This window comes from Fragaria vesca, linkage group LG6, assembly GCF_000184155.1.
Source record: "Fragaria vesca subsp. vesca linkage group LG6, FraVesHawaii_1.0, whole genome shotgun sequence".
Taxonomy (NCBI): Eukaryota; Viridiplantae; Streptophyta; class Magnoliopsida; order Rosales; family Rosaceae; genus Fragaria; species Fragaria vesca.
Window position 1 is genome coordinate 20,783,665 of NC_020496.1, and position 14,292 is coordinate 20,797,956.

General features: G+C 36.6%; 2 protein-coding genes across 2 annotated transcripts in view; one reads left to right on the forward strand and one right to left on the reverse strand.

Annotated features, from left to right (window-relative positions):
• Positions 1 to 1,947: 1,947 nt before the first annotated feature.
• LOC101298440 lies at positions 1,948 to 3,529 on the forward strand. Its single transcript, XM_004303409.1, has 2 exons — positions 1,948 to 2,368; positions 2,729 to 3,529. Exons 1-2 carry the CDS (start codon positions 2,103 to 2,105, stop codon positions 3,150 to 3,152), a joined length of 690 nt encoding a protein of 229 aa, XP_004303457.1. The 5' UTR covers positions 1,948 to 2,102; the 3' UTR covers positions 3,153 to 3,529.
• Positions 3,530 to 4,293: 764 nt separating this feature from the next.
• LOC101298726 (myosin-H heavy chain-like) overlaps positions 4,294 to 14,292 on the reverse strand; it is an 11,672-nt gene continuing 1,673 nt past the window's right edge. The window contains exons 5-38 of the mRNA XM_004303410.1: positions 14,106 to 14,164; positions 13,614 to 13,770; positions 13,352 to 13,501; positions 13,096 to 13,232; positions 12,616 to 12,762; positions 12,406 to 12,507; positions 12,043 to 12,100; positions 11,846 to 11,947; positions 11,731 to 11,768; positions 11,507 to 11,633; positions 11,257 to 11,430; positions 11,043 to 11,174; positions 10,834 to 10,943; positions 10,537 to 10,597; positions 10,251 to 10,428; positions 9,922 to 10,127; positions 9,508 to 9,627; positions 9,325 to 9,423; positions 8,924 to 9,145; positions 8,699 to 8,838; positions 8,392 to 8,506; positions 7,767 to 7,814; positions 7,600 to 7,689; positions 7,304 to 7,474; positions 6,936 to 7,082; positions 6,685 to 6,852; positions 6,373 to 6,507; positions 6,000 to 6,070; positions 5,820 to 5,919; positions 5,687 to 5,743; positions 5,540 to 5,596; positions 5,347 to 5,427; positions 5,167 to 5,249; positions 4,294 to 4,923 (exon numbers count right to left, since the gene is read on the reverse strand). Of these exons, the coding sequence (XP_004303458.1) occupies positions 4,767 to 4,923; positions 5,167 to 5,249; positions 5,347 to 5,427; positions 5,540 to 5,596; positions 5,687 to 5,743; positions 5,820 to 5,919; positions 6,000 to 6,070; positions 6,373 to 6,507; positions 6,685 to 6,852; positions 6,936 to 7,082; positions 7,304 to 7,474; positions 7,600 to 7,689; positions 7,767 to 7,814; positions 8,392 to 8,506; positions 8,699 to 8,838; positions 8,924 to 9,145; positions 9,325 to 9,423; positions 9,508 to 9,627; positions 9,922 to 10,127; positions 10,251 to 10,428; positions 10,537 to 10,597; positions 10,834 to 10,943; positions 11,043 to 11,174; positions 11,257 to 11,430; positions 11,507 to 11,633; positions 11,731 to 11,768; positions 11,846 to 11,947; positions 12,043 to 12,100; positions 12,406 to 12,507; positions 12,616 to 12,762; positions 13,096 to 13,232; positions 13,352 to 13,501; positions 13,614 to 13,770; positions 14,106 to 14,164 (3,999 nt within the window). The 3' untranslated portion in view covers positions 4,294 to 4,766. The remainder of the gene's footprint in view (positions 4,924 to 5,166; positions 5,250 to 5,346; positions 5,428 to 5,539; positions 5,597 to 5,686; positions 5,744 to 5,819; positions 5,920 to 5,999; positions 6,071 to 6,372; positions 6,508 to 6,684; positions 6,853 to 6,935; positions 7,083 to 7,303; positions 7,475 to 7,599; positions 7,690 to 7,766; positions 7,815 to 8,391; positions 8,507 to 8,698; positions 8,839 to 8,923; positions 9,146 to 9,324; positions 9,424 to 9,507; positions 9,628 to 9,921; positions 10,128 to 10,250; positions 10,429 to 10,536; positions 10,598 to 10,833; positions 10,944 to 11,042; positions 11,175 to 11,256; positions 11,431 to 11,506; positions 11,634 to 11,730; positions 11,769 to 11,845; positions 11,948 to 12,042; positions 12,101 to 12,405; positions 12,508 to 12,615; positions 12,763 to 13,095; positions 13,233 to 13,351; positions 13,502 to 13,613; positions 13,771 to 14,105; positions 14,165 to 14,292) is intronic.

Consider the following 14,292-nt stretch of genomic DNA (forward strand, 5'->3'; position numbering starts at 1 on the left):
TTTAAATTTCTTTACATATTTACTACTCTAAGAATCGGTAGTTTGCAAGCTTCCTAGTGATATCAAATTTCCATACTATTTCAACTTATTGAAAATCTTAAATGTTATTTGAGTGAGACAATTAATTAAAAAAAGAGGAAAAAAGTCTTCAATCATTTTGTCTCCCTTGATTGTTTGTTAAGCTTCATTTGTTTATCAATTGGATTTGATTTTAGTAGAAGAATTGGTAGTATTAATCATAGAGCTGAGAAAATAGATCGAGTCTTGTGTGGAATCGATTTTGGCTGAAGAAAGAAGATATTGGGTTAAAAGAGTGTGTATTCATCAGTAAAATAAAGAGGGTATAATAGGAAGTTTGGGAAAAAAAATTGGATAAAAAAAATTATAGGTGTGTATTAAGTATATAGGGGTGTGTGAATAAAATTTCTCACACAACTATTATGTTCATAAGGTTGAAAATGTCAACCGATACGTATTAGACAACGACATATCACCAATGGAGACGTGTCTCGTTAAGTTAATTGATGGTATAAATATATATCCTACGTATAAAATTGTGATACCAATATACGTACATGTCAAACAACGACAAGGGTGACATGTGGATCATTCTTGTATCGATACTGTCTCAGCTTAACCATTTTTAAGGTGTTAGGTTTTAACCATAAAATACCTTAATACAATTATGAATAACTCACCTATTTATAATTCATATTTTTTTTATCAATTTTTCAATATAAGATCTCTCCTCCAAACATAGCAACAGAATTTGCACGCGCATAGCCATAGGCGTGCTATCGTTGCTTCAGCATCGTCTAGATGCCACGTCAAGCTGAATCCTCAAGATAAAATTGATTATCTCCTTGACATAATGCCACCCGTTAGCCGACCATTATTATTTCAGTCATTGTTATTCACATAAAATATTTTCTTACAAAAAGAAAAATAAGACTGATTTTATCCAACGTAAACTGTATCTGCCCGGGGTAACGGGCACCTAGTGGGGTCTTTCTCATTTTGGATAAGCCTCACCACCCACGAGGCCCAATGACTTTCCCAGTTTCCCCATTTCTTGATAGCCACGTCATCGACCGACCACAACTCAGTGATTGCTCAACGTGGGGGCTTCCTTACTGGTCCACGTGGCAAAACGGTTCCTCACCAAAATCTGTTGGCAGTTCGGGCAGGTACCTTGGAATTTCTCAAAACATGGGATTTGGATCTGATCTCCTACATCATCATCACTTTGGTGGACTCGCTTTCTCAACCAATGAGAAAAAGGCTCGAAACCACTATTTTCTTTCTTTGTTCAAAAGTTATGGCACAAAATGAATCCATAAACATTAGTTTAGGTAAATGTGAGACTGTGAGTTTGATTTACGACTAGTACCAACATTCGAGTTATGATTCTTCTCATTTGTACAAATAAATTGACTATAACTAACGTATTCTTATTTGTGTGAACGTTAATCATTTGTGAATAACGGTATACGAATATTCGTACGAAATTACAACTAGTTATTACGACCGAGCAAAAATATTCTATCCAGAACGGAACGGTTCCGAGGATTACATTTTAAGGATGACTAGCATTGACTACTCGAAAATAATAAATAAGAACGAATATGCATTGTAGTTGTGGTAAATTGATCTAGAAACAGGCTAAAAATAGAGAGAGCCAAATTTGAGTAGGATGAGATGCGAAGCAGATAATAACAGCTCCTGGTGATAAGTAGTGGATCCAGTTGGATAAAGGCCGCTTTCTCGTAATGAGGATGAGGATAAGTCCTACACCCTTTCCTTGCTGGCCTTTATTTAATTAAACAGGTACTTAACATCAATAAAATACGACATTATCCTCTAATCAACTCCCTAATTAACTGTCTTATCTTCTTAACCTTCCCTAATTATCTATCCTAATAATAGATTTAAAGTAATTTACAGTGCATAACCAAACATAATTTATATATATAAAAATGGTGGGAGAGAGATAGATAAGTACAATGTAGGTGTTCCTTTGGATCTGCTTGAGTTTCATTTCACGACCAAACCCTCCTTTGCTTTGTTTTGGTTTTGGATTTTCGGAGCTGTGAGTTTCATTCATGTCGATCGCGTTGGAGAGAATCGACGTGGAGCCTTCCTCGTCTGGCTTCATGCACGGTGCTGCGATGTCGTTTGGTTTGATATTTGAGTCGTCGTCGCCGGCTCCGGTTGCGTCTTCGTCGTCGTCGTCTTCGTTAGGGAAGAACAGCGACGTGTCGTCCGGGAGGTCGGAGGACGAAGGCAATGAGGAGAATGACGAGGCTCAGAGCTCGTATAAAGGTCCTTTGGATATGATGGAGGCTTTGGAGGAGGTTTTGCCTATCAGGTTAGAACCGAAATTCTATTTTTTGTTTCTGCAATTTTGGTTTTTGCATTATCATTTTTCGGGTTTTGTCTGAATCATATTCGTGTTGTTATGTATTGTTGTTCTAAAACTAGGTATTTGTGAGAATTAATTTGGAAATTTGAAGACAAATACCCGAAAAATCTATACATCTTTCGATTTTGTTGAGGTTATGGCTTCTGCGCTAGGAATGTGTGTTCTTAGCTGAGAGCTAGGTTGTTGGTTTTGCATAACAAAGCACATAGTGGTGAAGATATTGCAAAGTTTTGATTAGTAATGCCTATTTTGGTTGGATGAATTGGTTGATGTTCATATGACTAAATGGTGGTTTGCAATTTGTAGGAGAGGCATCTCGAAGTTCTATAACTACAAATCTAAGTCCTTCACGAGTCTGGCAGAGGCTGCAACTTCTTCCTCCATTAAAGAGATTGCAAAGCCAGATGATCCCTATACCAGGAAACGCAGGAACATGCTCGCTTCTAATCTGAGAATTTGCAGGGCCGGGATATCTAAATCTTCAAAGAGAACAATCACCGCAAGTCAGAGCACGTTGGCTTTGGCTATGACAATGTGCAGCTCGGAATCCAGTCCCAGCACTAGTGGTGATTCCAATTCAAGTTCCCTTGCTCCTCCATCTTTTAACAAACTCGGAAATCACTCTGCTTGGCGATCATTATCCTTGGCTGACTTGCAGGAATGTGCTACTTCTGCTGCTGTAAATACCACTTCTCGCTTCTTTCCTTCACATCCAAATATGCAGCAATGACTCAAAAGGCCACACTGTTCTTTCGAACAAGCATCGTTGCTTTAGAGCTGTTAAGAAGTAGCTTCTGATCTAATCTAGTTTGAAAATGTAGCTTTTAGAACTTTCATATTGTTGGTTTCTACATTTACTTAACCACTAAAACCCACAACGGACAATGGAAGTTCATTCAAGGCATGTAGAAATGTGACAAATATGAAGTACCAATACCGGTTCCAGAAATCTCATGTAGTATTACATAACTCTTGTGACGGTTTTCCATATTTTCTAAGGGCAATACTCTTGAAAGACATTAAACTAAATGTAAAAAAGGAAGCACTGTGGTATATTTCAAATTCAAAACAAGGCTTATGCAGCAACTATCAATTTCATTTTGGAGATGGGCAAGAAACTGAACTCACGAATATCCATACAAGGAAGATGGAAGTTCGATATATGAAGGATCAGTAAGAGGAATTGCCTTGTCAATATCTTCTATAGAGAATGGAATGCTGCAAATGAGAAAATAAATAGTTCTGAAAACCAAATCTGAGAGACAAGAACAAAAGCATCTGCAATGAAAGCAAGGTAAGATGGGAAGCTCAGAACAAGGGCTTCCACAATCCCATGGTTATTGGGGCCTATATGTCAGAAAGTCTATGACAGAATTTGGGACTCTACAGTCTCATACACAGGATTCCTGCTTATTGCCAAACATGGGACTTCCGGGTTTAGGCTATGTAAGAATTCAATCCATGTTAGTCCCTTGTAACAAACGTGCCCTTAGACCCTTTCGAATAATAACAAGACCCTTCGGGTTTCATAAGTCATAACACCTCTGTCGGCACCCACAACCTCGTCTCCTACTCCCCAAGCTCCTTTATTTTCTATCATCTAATCAAATAGTCCAAGAAATATTAACGGCAATACATATTGACGTAGAATGTTACTCAGTGGCAGCATCACTTGTAACGTAGAATAAGTATGTACATATTAACTAATGAAACCCACAATGGAAGTGGATGCGATCCATGTGTATTCCCTGTTACAAATATGAAGTGCTAATACAAAAGGTTTGATGCCGGTGCCAAAAAGCCAGGTCAGTTGCACATCATATAACGGTTTTTTTTTTTTTTTTCGATTTTTGATTACAATCTTACGATGGCTTTCGAAACTCGAAAGCACTTGGTTGCAATACTCTGCAAAACTGGTTAACATTCCAGTTGAAATATCACAACAATGAATCAAATACCTAATGGCCATGCTAAATGTACAAATGAAGAATTTACGTAACACTTTGACACAACATGAACCAGCAAGTCACATTAAAGGCTAAGTTCACCCTATCCACAACCCTTCCCCCAAAAAAGGAAAAAGAATAAAGAACCTAACAAGATATAAAACAACCTAATTACAATAAACCAGTCCTAGACCTACAAATGATTGAAGGGAAATGAATTCATCAGGCCTGATGAACCCCAGTAACACTAAATAACAAATTAGAGCAATGAGTGGAGTCACCCTCTAATATTTAGATGACTACTGCTCCATGTTTTGTGTGGGTGGAGAGAGCCATTGTTGCCTACAACTTTTAACTTCAAAGCAAGCACTGTGTTAGCCTTCGGATTCAAAACAAGCTTATGCAGCAACTATTTGGGATGAACGGACTATTTCATTTTGGAGCTGGGCAAGAAACTGAACACAAGAATAACCAGACAAGGAAGATGGAAGTTCGATATCTGAGGGATCAATAAGAGGAATCGCCTTGTCAATATCTTCCGTAGAGAATGGAATGCTGCAATTAGAAAATAAGAAGTTAGAAAACCAAAAATGAGAGACAAGAAGAAAAGCATCTGCAATGCGAGCAAGGTAAGACAAGAACTTTTGAAAGATGAAAGGATCCAGTTCTCACTTATTATGGCTAAAAAATAGTCAAGGACACAAAAGTTTAAGGTTCAAGTTCTGCAATTCGATTTAGAACCATACACGCATGATTTTGTTTTGAACAAGACTGAATATCCAATGCAAGGCAGTTTACCTTAGATCATCATCCAATAAGAATGAATTGGAGGTAAGATTCTGGTTGTCCTTGTTCAAAAGCTCCCTCATCTGGGCAACCACCTGCCCGCAGCAAGATAATGTTAGAAGATTTTTTTTTTAATTTTTAAAAACATAAAAAAAGGCCCATGGATAGAGATTTATGAAACAGGAAACATACCTCATTGGACACACTCTGAGTGCCATATTTGTCATCCCAGTACATGGTACTAATTCGATAGATTTGCCTAACTGTCAATGCCTATATATTAAACACCATCAGGATGAGTTCAATTTGTCAGTTTATAGGTCATCCACGCCAGCAATGACAGGACAACACAGAATTGAGACACACACAAGCAAAAGAATCATACCGGACAAAGGTCCTGCCTGATCTCATCCAGAGATTTTCTCCTCTTCTGATGAATTACCTACACCAATTGAACAAGAAGAAAAGGTTTTTAACTTTTGATAGATCAGGGATTTTAAAATATCAAAGGAAACAGTTTTAGCTTATATACCAGAAAACCAACAGCTTGCCTGATATAATTTAGCTCGTGCCATGAGGTTCCTGCAAACTACACTGATCAAAGATTCAGAGCAATGTATTTACCACCAAAACAGAAATTTCTTGCAACATGAAATTTTACTTGCCTCATCCCCAGTGTTGACAATCCAATTCTCCAGTTCAGCTAAACCTGATTTTACATATTCTCCATTTGAAAATGTGCAACACTCACGTCGCAGCAGAAGACTACCAAGGGAAACAAGAAGAGTCAATAAATCATTAAAAAATATAAGCGATAAAAAACTAGAATAGCAGTAAACTCTTGCCTGTTGAAAAGTGACATATTGATGAACGAAAAGACCTGTGTAATGAGCTTACGAATGAAGAATGAAGGTACCTGAGTAAAGTATAATGCTTAGGTCAGAATCAAATAGAAAGTTAATTAAAGGACAAAGTCACAAAACAGCATAAGATTGCAACTTTTGATAGGATTTTTAAGCTTCAACACAACAGATAGATAATATGATTTTAAACTTGGTGCATGAACAATCAAGAGTTGACAATTGAATCATCTGGTGATATAATAAGTCTTACTCGACCATATGGCTTGGGTGAACATGACCAACACACTTTACAGCATGTAATATAGATCAAGCAACAAAAGTACTAACAACTGAATGAGTAATCTAGCTCACATACATGATTTCCACGTAATCGGATCATAAGAGTATCCAAAAACTTGATTATGTTGTCCCACTGACTGCCAGGTAATTGTTGAGGAGCATTACCAGGTGATCTAGACTTCCCAGCATGAACTCGTGCAGCTTTGGGTGCCTTGAAAATAGTTTGAAGAGCCAAAGATCAAAAATCGAAAAATACAAAACCACTACACCACTAAATGAGCACACTTAACATGGATATACATTCGAGACTGATGCTACTAATAGTAGAATAAAAATGAACAGTGTGATAATGCACCTATAATTTAAATTAGAAGAGCACTTAACACACCTGAATGCATGATCCCAATAAAGGGGACAGCTCCTTCTTCAAACTGTCACGCATCAACCCAAAGATCTTTTCTACACAAGCAGTCAGCTGTTGTTTGAACAGTATAGCTGGATATCTTGCTTCTAAATGTGACATACCGTCTCCATGTTTGAACGGCGATGACAGTCCCTGTGAATATGCAAAATGAAAAATACCAATAATATGAAATAAAAAAAGAAAATTCAGTGAACCCACATTTAATTGCAACTTACTTGTGCGATCCTTAGAGCTAAACTGGCAGACCCTGCTGAACGCTGAGTTGGTGGGAAACCATTTGGTCGTAAATTCCTCTGCAAAAGACATAGAAGTGCTGAGGCATTGGACAGCCAGTATGGCAAGGTAATGTTCTCATCTCCAACCTGAAACAAATGCAAACAATTTAAGACCCTTGAGTTTCCTTTATCTTTGTGGTATTAAAGAAACAACAACAACAACAACAACAACAACAACAACAACAACAACAACAACAACAAAAAATAACACACAAAAAAAATTGAAGCTCTCCAACATTATGTATTTCAGGTATGGTAAAACATCCAAATCATAAGCACAAATTAAATACATAAAAAAAGATACTTACCCTCAGAACATCATTTATCCCCTCGATTATATGGTCAAAAATAACTGTCCGCTCAGACTCAAAAGCACGCCACTGAAGAAGGCATTTGTATATGATACAAGCCGCTGATGGTTTACCGTCTTTAAACCCAATATCCTCTTTAATACACCTTGATAGGACTTCATAGTTCTCCTGTACACATCAAAGCAAATTACTAAACACAATTACACTACAGACTACCAAATACAATCAGTACGAAGATAACAGTGAATTGTAAAAGCTAAACATCAGGCTCAAGAAACAATAAGAGTTATAACCTGTGGCCTCTCCATTGTTAGCTTTGTTCGCCGTGATTCAGACAGGCCATGTGAATAGGGTGTTATCATTTTTGAAGGTGTGGGTGACTCCTGCATCAGGTATATCATACATTTATCATTTGTTACAGCAATAAGAGAGAGAGAGAGAGAGAGAGATCATGTCTTACGAATTCAGGCTTTCGATCAGTGTGGGGAACAAGTGCACCAGAGTTCATCTGTTACCATTAAAAACAATGATCTTAATAGGAAACCATGGCTCTTATATACAAATGAGAATGTTGCACACCAGTAACAAGACAATAAATATAGCTAGGCAAAGGATTAACCATGGGGAAGCTGACAATTCTATGCATAAACCTTCCCAGCCATTGTAGTGTGTACAAGAAGTGAAATTAGATATAATAGTGTTTGCAACACCTGCATACTTGAGAACTCTTGCTCCATACCAAGTTACTACCAATATTTGAAAACGTAGAAGATGAATATTTAATTTCAATCCCAACGCATAACGGTTAAAAAGAGGAAGGAGACCCACACATAGAAAGAGCGGGAGAATAAAAATTAAGCTTTCTAGAGTAAACTTAAATAGTTTGCATGCCAAATGGTTTAACCATATGTTTCGTATATGATCTCTGGTAATCATTCACCAATTACATTAAATTTCACTTTCTTCTGCTCTCCAGTGGTAGGTGGAGAATATGACTTTGGCAAAGAGGTCAGTCAGTTACAAACAACACCCCCCCCCAAAGAACAGGTTTTGTAGGTCAAAACATTTAATCATGCATATATTACCTCAGGACCAGTTGCCTTTTCAAAACCACGTCGAGTACTCTTTGGAGAGACAACAAGGGCTTTTTGTCGCATGATATGATTCTCATCTTCTAAAACCAAGAGTTTCTCCTTTAGACTGTAAATTAAATAAATAGTAAGCAAGAATTATGATAAGATGCAAGAGCAAAATAGATGTAGAATCTAGAAAAAAAAAAAAAAAAACCCCTACTTACAAGAAAAATAAATGTTTAAAATAAATATCCAGAATTATATACACAATTAGACTGCATTAAAGAATTGGAGTAACTGATGAATTTCTGAAAAACACCTGTTTACATTCTGTTGGAGATCGTAACACTTGTGTTCAAATTCCTGCAGCTTCTTAATGGTGTCATTAGCGTTTTTCTGAGCCTTGAGAAGCTCATTCGCCAGATCAGAATTCTTCTTATCCAAAGCATCCATTGAACTCTGCAAACAAAATATTTAGATATCACATTCCACAACATTTAATATAAAATAAAAAAATAATCCAGAAAGGAATCACATTCCTCACCTTTAAAACAGCATTTTCTTTTCTCAATTCAGCCATATCAATTAGTTCTCTTTCCAAAGCAGATTTTTCTTTCGCTGAGAGTTCCAACTGATTTTGTAGCACTGCATTCTTGTTGCACTCATTAATTGTTGCCAATTTCGATGCATCTAACTTGAGGTTCAAAGATTCCACCACTTTTTGAAGCCTTGAAATTTCCACTGACTTAGCTTCTTCGTTAGAAACCTGCATTTCATAAAGCTTGCAATTAGAAAGAAATTTCAAACACCCGTAAAGCTTGCCAGAATGTTAATTGTTTATATAAAAAACGGCACTTTTAACTTTTTTTTTTAAGGAAACAATAACTTCATTTCCAATACTACATGAATATGGGAATGGACAATGCGCACAGAAGAAACAGATACCCGCATTCTTTTCTCAAGCTGCAGTCGCCATGTGAGATCTTCCAACTGCTTCTCAAGTTTATTCTTAGCTAAACGTAAGGCACCACTTTCATTTGCCTCCTGTAAATAATAAACAAAAAATTGATGGCAATGAGACTTTTTATGCATATTTGAATATATGAGAAGCACTGCTATTTAACTCACTTGTTTAAGCTTTCGGAGCTCTCTCTTTGCTAACTTCCGCCTCCAAAGACATTGTATCGCCACAATAGAAGCTTGATGATGTTTGAAAGCTGATCGAACCTTGCGCATTCTCCACCGAGCCTAACAGATTTATATTATATCAAAATAGAAATTAAAAGCTATGATGGCATATGAAGCTAAACCAAGACAGATAACATTACACGAAAGACATATGAACAGAATGCAACTTTATAACTAACAGCACTGCTATTACTAGCAATCTTCCCCAAACACCAGTGCACCAAAGATTAAAAGCACATAGAAGACATAAATGAATGTCTGAACAAAACACAACTTTATAGGTAATGGCACTGTTTACTAGAAATCTTCCTCATGCTTGCGCAAGGCAACATATAACACAGGAGATTTGTTTACCTGGATCAGAGTAGCAGCTTTATGTTTCTTCCCATGCACAAATCTTTGGCGGGTTGAAAAACCACGGATATTGGACTGTAAGGTAACGACAGCTGAATATATTTCAACATAAGCATGCCTCAATAGCCACCTTCGGACATGTTTCTGTATGAAAATAGCAGCAGCGGTCTCTCGTTTTACAGCATACAGTTCTCTAGCAAGGAATCCTTCAAACATCAAATTCAGAAGGAAATAAAAATTAAATTAATTTATAAAGAATCACAATAAAGTGAGAGGAAGAATAAGATTTTGCATTTCTGATGAAATCTGGCAGAAGCAATTGAAAGAACCTCTACAAAAAGCTTGAAGTGCAAAGGCAGCAGCACGAGTTGAAACAAAATTCCTGCGGGCAACAAATGTTCGCAACCGACATTGAATACGCTTTGCAGCATTGTCCAAGACCTCAGCGCGTCTGGAGTCCAAAACTCCAATTTGACCAGCCCTAAGAAACACTTTGTTCTTACCCAACTTCAAAAAAGGAAAAGACATCTTTGTCAATTATTTACTACATAGATAAATGCCCACTCACAGTGCTTTGTTAATTTATAATAAAGAACATGATTACAGGACAAGTACCTGAAAATTCTCAAGCTTCAAATTCTTCAGAATTTTCTCAGTTGTAGATTTCTCATCATAGCTGCATGGACAGAACTCAAAGAAATACAATATTATTATCCATAATAAGGTAAGGGGATATAGAATAAAACAAAATTATAAATAAACAAACACAAAACAAATGAATAGAATCATCCAGCTTTGTCCATGCAGATGCCTATTTAAGTGGAACAAGCAAAACAGATAAATTTAACGAACCAACAGAAAACAAATAAAGTAAACATTATAAATCATTATGAAAGATGAATGGGAACCTACATCGCGTCAATAAATTCAGGAGCTAATATTCCAAAACGATCTACAAACTCTGAGTAAGTCCTACGAGTGGGATAACCTGCCAGACTTATCCGAACAGCCTCTAGAACACCCTAGTGTCAAATCAGAAAATCATTAGATGAAACAACTTTATCAATATTCCATCAATAAAAAAGATGCACCAAGTACACGATAGTTTTTTTTTTACTAACCCCACAACGTAATTGATGTAAGATGCTCAGATTCTCAAATTTCTGTGGTCGATTCAATGAATTTGGCTTCACACACCGTACATAATGCGGCTCTGTTGTATTGAGGGTTTCCATCAATGCCTGAAGTTGTTGCTGGAAATGCCAAAATAACAGGGAAGAAATATCAGCAGCGCACACATTAAATAAGGAAATGTACATAAATTTATATATATACCTTAAATCTAGTGGCTACAGAAGAGAACTTGTACGATGATCTTGAAGATTCTTCAGGTAGTGAGCAGAAAAGATTAGCAACAAAGGGGCATTTCGAGGAAGACAAAAGATTGCAATGTTCTACCACCACATAATCACGGTTCTTATCCAAAAAGTAATCTGTGTGATAAGTGACCTACAGAAGCAGTGAAGTAGATTAATAAGCAAAATATTATGTGGATCAACTTATGCACAAAATGAAAATGATATACCTTTCCAGCATAATGGGACAAGGTAAAATCTGTCTCCGAAAATTTTGCTTTCTCCCACCTTGGGTGGTCCCGGAAACTCTGAAACAACCTGGTTGAAAATGTGTGGTGTGTTGATTTCGGGAACATGCTGCAAAGATGAGAAAATCAGGATAAGGAAAAAAAACTACTAAACTTCAATAGGGAGTATAACATGCACCAAACTATAGTGAAGAACTTAATTGTACCAAGCTTCATCCAACAGAGCAATGATCCCAAGAGGTTTCTGCAAATCAATGTAGGGTAACATTAATGTCCATGGATAGATCACTAAAATGTAGGAGAGACAGAAGGGGAAGAAACCTTCTCAATCAAATCTAGAACATCTTGGTTGTCTATAAATTCAATGTAGCTCCAATTGATTTCCTCTTTGCTATACTCCTCCTGCTCCATCTTGAATACATGCTGGAGCAAGTGCAAGAGAAGTTGAGAAAATTAGTAACAGAAATTTACAAGACAGCACAAGATAAAAATTTATTATTTAAAACAGCAACACATACCTCGTTAAAATGTTGCTGCAGCTTCTCATTTGCAAAATTAATGCAAAATTGCTCAAAACTGTGGAAATGAATGATTAATTAATCAATGACCCTTATTTACTAAAACAATGATCATAAATGATGAAGGGATAACATTAAGGTGCAAGGACTACGATTTAGTGACTATCACCAATTAACAGGTAACAGTAGAGATGAAAGTTAATGTAGTGAAGGATCATAAACTTTCTGGATTTGTCAAGCAAGTTCAGAGCACCATGATAATAAACTATATAAAACTGAATTGCCACTAAACGACTACCCCTACGGCAAGGTAAATTTGCATAGTAATGACATAAATTTCAACACATGAGTTAACAATCTTACCTGTTGTCTTTAAAGCACTCAAAACCATAAATGTCCAAAACTCCTATCTGCATTTGGGAATTCAAGTCTTGCCCGACAGACCTGTTAATCTTCTCAACAAGCCTGTGAACATATCACATTTCAATCAAAATAATAAAAAAAATAATAATAATCACTTCAGGAAAGTCAGCTAAAACTAGAACAACTTTGAAGGGGGAAATTAACCCATACCAATCAAACAATCGTGCATAAACAGTCTTTGCCAATGCATCTCTACTAGAAACAGCACCATTACAGTCGAGAGCTTTAATAATAATTCCTTCACGAGTTTGGATTGTACGAGTAGATAATGTTGCTAGCAAGAGGTTTTCATCACACCTGAGTAATAAGGTAACCAAGTTAGACAAAGAAAGAACAAATGCACCCTATTACATGGTTACGGATATTGATGAACGCTCCAATAGCAAACAGAACTGTAACAACTAAGTTACTCTATAGCTAACAAAAGTGTTAGTTACTCTACTAGTTAAACATTACAAAAATTCCAAGGGTGACCTATAAAGACAACTAAACATCCTAAAAGAAAAGACCCACAATCTGAATTCATTAAAGAAGACTAGGAGGCAATAAGATTAGTCAGATTGCCCATCAGTCTGCTAATGCAGATTCATAAAAGATAGAAGTTCAGGTCAAGCTACATAAATCACTTACATAAAAAGATTAGCAGCCATCTGCATATGAAAGCTGGATTTTTGATCCTTTAGAACTGAAGAGTCGTGCTCTTTTCCAGGAGAAAATTCAACATTTCCCAAATGTAGAATTGCAGCCAAGGTGCGAAAAATTGCTTCCTATTGATTGGATAAAGATAAAACAAATTATTTTCAGTAAGATCCGTGAACAAACTATCAAAAGGGGAAAATCAAACTAATCATTTTCAAGAGTAGTCCTCTCAGACAAAGTTTAGAACCTGCTCTGCCTGGCTGATGCCAACAATATCCATTGCTGTTCTTGTTTTTATATATTCTTCTGCATTGCTCACTCCTTCCAGTTCATATGTCTTGCTTTGATTCAGGTAGTGAAAGTGGCTTGGATGGCCTAACTTGTACTTCTCTGCGTCCTATGAGAAAACCAATGAACAATAACCATCAGCTTGAAGATAAAGTCAAGAACTCCCATCATATACATGAAGGTAGATGTTTAGATACAGTGTTTAATACATGAGAGACTACCTTTCCAGATGCACACAATTGGTAAAAACAATGGTAATTCCTTTCAGGGTCTGTTATCTGCACGACACGGGATCTCTCCAACAGGTAAGTCCTAATTGCAGCGCCAGATATTCTCCCGTTTGCATCAAACTGAATCTCAACAAACTTGCCAAAGCGACTGCCAGATAGAAGCATAAATTACAATTAAATATTAGTAACATTGAATAAACTTAACAGATAATCACACGATGTGATATCAAGCTACTGCTAGACAAAATGGTACTGACAACAATTAACCTTATCCTAATTCGTTCAAATGCAATAAACGTGAAGTTCTTATAATGACATAATATCATCATTACAAAGACGGCAAAAACGGTTTAAGGATAACCTATATCCTCTCTTCTCATGACTAGCATTCCAGCTGAAATATGGCACTGAATAGTGACAAGCTGTTTCAGCCTTTTGCATAAATAAATTACTTAGCTTGGACAAGACCAGCATATAGCACACCTTGAATTGTCATTTCTAACAGTTCTCGCATTCCCAAAAGCCTCCAGCAGGGGATTTGACTGAACCATGCAAAAAATAAAATCAGTGACTCGATAACAACGAAATGGTACAACACCATGTTAATCAATATTTTCAGTATATGTGAGTATTATCCCCATTTTCTAAGCTTCAGGCCAAATGAACACCC